This window comes from Penaeus chinensis, chromosome 14 (assembly GCF_019202785.1).
Source record: "Penaeus chinensis breed Huanghai No. 1 chromosome 14, ASM1920278v2, whole genome shotgun sequence".
Lineage (NCBI taxonomy): Eukaryota > Metazoa > Arthropoda > Malacostraca > Decapoda > Penaeidae > Penaeus > Penaeus chinensis.
The window spans coordinates 16,521,126-16,526,125 of NC_061832.1; the positions used below are offsets into that span (position 1 = coordinate 16,521,126).

At 37.4% G+C, this 5,000-nt stretch overlaps 1 protein-coding gene across 2 annotated transcripts in view; it reads right to left on the bottom strand.

The window, feature by feature from the left end:
• Positions 1 to 4,034, bottom strand: part of LOC125032109 (H/ACA ribonucleoprotein complex subunit 4-like) — an 11,659-nt gene extending 7,625 nt beyond the window's left edge. Inside the window, exons 1-6 of one of the 2 annotated variants that reach the window (XM_047623111.1) lie at positions 4,005 to 4,034; positions 2,955 to 3,103; positions 2,487 to 2,703; positions 1,799 to 1,923; positions 910 to 1,036; positions 432 to 545 (exon numbers count right to left, since the gene is read on the bottom strand). In XM_047623111.1, the coding sequence (XP_047479067.1) occupies positions 432 to 545; positions 910 to 1,036; positions 1,799 to 1,923; positions 2,487 to 2,703; positions 2,955 to 3,103; positions 4,005 to 4,017 (745 nt within the window). In that variant the 5' untranslated portion in view covers positions 4,018 to 4,034. Of the gene's footprint in view, positions 1 to 431; positions 546 to 909; positions 1,037 to 1,798; positions 1,924 to 2,486; positions 2,704 to 2,954; positions 3,104 to 3,713; positions 3,760 to 4,004 lie in introns of those variants that run through there. The other variant, XM_047623110.1, reaches the window with a different exon arrangement.
• Between the last annotated feature and the right edge of the window lie 966 nt (positions 4,035 to 5,000).

Genomic DNA, 5,000 nt, shown 5'->3' on the forward strand with positions numbered 1-5,000 from the left:
CAAGTAATTATCATCAACTTGCTGATTATCAAATAATTGTCACTGTCAACCTGTCATGAATCATAATAATCATTCTAAGTGCATTTCTGCTATGATAAATAAAAGAAAAAATATATAATCATTTCATGGTTATCATCAATTTGTATCATGCAATGAAGTTTCCACTACAGCATCACTGCCTCTGTGCCTAAATGTTACTCAGACACTAAAACAAACAGTAGATTAGTGAAAGTAGGCTTTAAACATCTTCATTATCTGATATTCAAAGCTAATTTTCTGTATTTTTTCCTGATCCTCTACTGTTAAAAAACTCTTATACCCTCTTTACTGTCCACCCGTGTAAGCCTTTCCTCCTCCACCCTACCCTTCTGAAAAAGGTTTAAAAAAAAAAAAAAAAAAAAAAATGCTAAAAACATGGGCAGGGACCTCACCTGATCTCACTCTCCGTAGTTCCTGCATCTGACCTCCAGTACCCAAGTGAAGACCAAGGTGAACACACATGGTACGGATGTATGTGCCAGCCTCGCAGCTCACCCAAAATATACCTTTATGCAAGAAAAATATGCATTTTAGATACAGTTCTGAAGCTTCTTATCTTTAACATAACCATCTTGATTTTTAAATGGTGTTTAAAAATCATTGTAAAATACATTTTCCTCTCATAGTTGATTGTATACCGCATGACTTGATTTTGGAATGAAATAATTTCTCCACTTCTCTAACTTAAAATCTTTCTTCTTATTTGGAAATGGTTCAGATAACATCAAAAGAGCATGCTAATCTTTTATTCTTTTCTTTTTTTAAACCTTCTAATGGAATCTTGGAAACATACTGAAACTGAACAAAGATGACAGAACCACAAAACTTTCACTCTGCAGCAAAAGCCACAAGATATGTAACATAGCATACCCATATTTTGCTCCGGATCATACTCAATGAGTTTGTTATCATACACAGTCCGGACGCGGAGCTGACGCTTCACGGCAGAGATAAGTGGCGGCCTCTGGAACTGTGCCCCCTTCAGTTTGTCGAGTGTCTATGGGAAAGAACACTCCAGCTCAGTACTGCTGATGGGGTGGGAAGAACCCGTATTTTTTCTTGTTATTTTTTTCTGGTGGCATAACTCATTTGAAAAGAACAGTTGGGTTTACCATCCAGCTACATGTTTAGAATGATGGAATAAAGTGACAGCACTGTATTCCTTGGACTTTTTTCCTCGCTACAGACATGCATACGAAAAGCACGACCTTTGACATGTGGGAAGTAATGGTCACACGAGTCAGCTTGAAACAAGCTCCTGATCAACTTGTATAATGGTTGCTTAAGCTTTTAAAAGGATATTGAGCATTTTAATAGCCTATAATATCAAATCTGTAATTAGTTCCTTACAATGGCTAAATCTTTTAGCATTTTGATATCAAATTTTATTACTTTCCCTCATTTACATATTTTATCAGTGTAAACTGGCTATTTAAAGTGAAATTTTATTCACATTACAAATATATACTTTATCCACCAGCTCACTTTACATTACCAAAATAACTACTACTATGATATGCAAATTACATAAACTTTTTCAAGAATATATCAGCTAGCATCCTTTTACAAGCAATTTGACTAATACAAAAATCAAAGATTACAACAATCCTTTTAAGCATCTTATAAAACAGCTAACAAGTTATGCAAAAGACAATAATAATAAAAAAAAATGCACTTGGAAAGAAGAGGGACAACACAACACTTCCTTGACAGGAATTTCAGGACCGTGATTATTCCCACGATCAGGATTAGTACCAACCTGTTTAATTCTTGCTAAATTATCTACGCTCTCGTGCAGTCGGAAGATACACACATACTCCTTCCCGGCTCCTTGCTGAGATTTTACTAGTCTGGTGCTTCGTTCTAGACACACAATCAAACAACCTGAAACAAAAGGTGGCAAAATTTGCGTCAGGAAAACCTTGTCACCATCCACTTGGGTCCTGAGTTCCATTTCATGAACTTCAGAAGAATAACTATCACTGACTAGGACTGAAATACTATGTAACACATATCAAGGTGATGGTTCACAAATCTAGACATGATGATAATATCCCATCAATGTTCTCACATCTGAAAATGGACCAGTTCAACTACACTTATAAAGCATGATCTAATGATAATAGAATCTGTAAAAGACATTGTAAAGACAAGAGAAAAACTAATGACACAGCAATAAAGGTGCCACAGCCTCCGCACTTCATGATCTACCCGAAGCAAACAAACTACCACGGTGTACTTCTTTGCAAGATGGAGTTTGCTGACCTATTCAGTAATCTTTGCTCGAACAAGGAAGTATAATAAACACCCCTGTCGTGGCTTTTATGAGACTGTGAAGCACCGAGGCCATGGCACTGCTTTGGGCTTTCCTAATCCATTCAATCACTTCAAACTCTACTTTGAAACTTGAAACATAACTTCAGTACATCAAATACTTCTCCACTCACCTGTGACTTTGGGATCTAAGGTACCAGAATGCCCCGTCTTCTCTAGCTTAAGAATACGCTTAATCCACGACACAACCTCGTGTGAAGAAGGATTACTGGGTTTGTCCAGGTTGATGAACCCAGCTTTCAGGTATTCGGAAATTGTTCGTTTTAGTGGTGAACATCCGTGTGGTAAGGGGGTGTAGTGGTTTGTACGGACATTCAACCTATCAAAGTTCTGGAAGGTGTGAAGGGTAAAATGTAGGATTAATATAATTTCTTATGCACATTGGGGTAATCACTGCAGTTTTTTATGGATAGGTAAAAAATGTACACAAATTCATAAGAACAAGAAATCTAAAATATATAAATTCTTGTGAACATGAGGCCTATAAAGAAGACACTACTATTCTTCTCATTACTTTACTTTACTGTTAACACACAGACTTCCATCCTTTCTCATCAACATAAAAAAAACAAATCATTTACCTTGAGGAGGAGTGGCCATTCTGACGTGTCCAGCACCTTCGCAGGAGCTTCCGAAGGTTCGATTTTAAAGCTCATTTCCTGGTGAAGCTCCCCAATGGACTTTTTGCTCTTCTTCTTCTTGACTTCGCCCTCCATTGCCCCTAACGTTCCTGCAGGAGAGAAGGCCAGTGAGTCAGCTGTTCTGCAGGCTGAACAAGGCTCAGGTGGTGATTCATCATAAATATTTCACACACTGACCACACTGAAGTATATCAATGAGGATTTAGTATACAAATCCTCAAGAAAGTTCACGAATTCGTCACATGTGAACATAAACAATAACAAAATAATAAAAGTTTAAAAATAAACTGCATAGCCCCTGAATAGCCCCTTCATTAAGCCACCCTCAAAATACAGGGTCTACTCCTTCATACGCCAACTGCTGCTAAGTATTGAGCGAAAACTTTGAGAAATATAACAAAAAATAGCGGAGTCATTGCAGAAAATTTGAGGACACTACGAACACCAATCTACACTGACTAAGTGAAAAACAAAGCACTTTTCCAATTAACTACTAAGCCGCTATAGACGAAGTGGTTGTGGCCGCCCTCTGAAGGCAACAGAGGATGGTATTGTCTAATTCCTCCCGAAATAAAGACGTTTGTGGTGGATTGGGGATGTCAACATGCGCGCCATGCTTGAAATCGATCCGGGTGAAATGGCTTTTTCAGTCTATTTTCCACCTTTTATCCGGTAGTTACACTTCTTCCGAGAACGTACCTTGGAAATCAGAAATATTCACATCTAGCATCCAGCACTCTCAAGTCAATTCAACTTGAACTTCGAATTAAAAACCGAAGAAAACAGACAACTCGATCGCCACCTCTCCCTGCCCTGGCACTTATCACCTCAATTCTCGGACATTCCCGTCTTGAACAGGCATAACAATCACTTGCAAACCCTTCCCAAGCACTGCACTTTCTGCAACTCACCCCGGGAGAGAAATCGAAATCGAAAGTTCAGAGGAAAACGAGATCAAAGGAGCACTCGACCGGGAGATGTGAGACCTACCGTTTGCAGCCATGTTGTTTGTTGTCGAGCACGTGCGTTTGAAGGCAGAGGGCTTTGGAAAATAAGTACCGGCTTCTTTCAAATTCGTTTCTTCGTGTTTGGAGGCATTCTGATCCTCAAATTTCGGGGATTTTGTATATTTCAGCCCTCTGTAAATGATTTTGTTTGATTATTATCTTTCGCATATGTTTCTTTTTTAATGTTCGTTCGGTGTCCATTTGGGTTTGATTTTTTTTTGCTTTGCGTTTTTGCTCTTATTTTGTTTATTCTCATTGCTAATTTCGAATATTTTAAATTTCCATAAAATATTTGCAATGTTGTTAAGGTAATTTTTTAATGCTTTGCTTCTTTCGTTCCGATTTTTTAAAAAGAAGCACGGCGGCCTCTGGTAAATGAGTACCAGTCTCATTTGTATTTTTTTTATATATAATTCAAAGAAATCGTAATGCCTTCATCATTACCCTTGATTTATTAATTTAATCAATCGTTATCGGTTACCGGTGTGTTATATATTTTGCAAGTGTTTTACAGTTAGCCAGTTTGACTGCCTGTTTGAATAGTTCAGTTACTAAGGGGATCGGACTGACACATAAATATACCGTTGATAATAACGTTAATATTCATTTAGCATTAATATTCTCACTTCGATTTACTTCGAAATTCCTTCAGTAGTTTGCATTGCTATATCAGAGTCAAGGGTCCCCGTTGGTCTCGCATCGGGAGGCAACCAGATTTTTTTTTCTCATTTTATGATCTACCTTTTTATAAAGCGTGGCACACCTCTGTTCTATTTATAAATGGGTTAATCATCGAATCACGTTTGACATTCTCAATATACCTATAACATAAATAGAATCAAAAGAAATAATAAAGATAAAAAAAAAAAATGCCCAGTATGCCACGTGCTACACATCTGCGCTAATGGTGTGCAGGGATTCTTATCATTAAACAGTATATATTATGATCTCTAGATGAATAATATCTACAACTATTTAT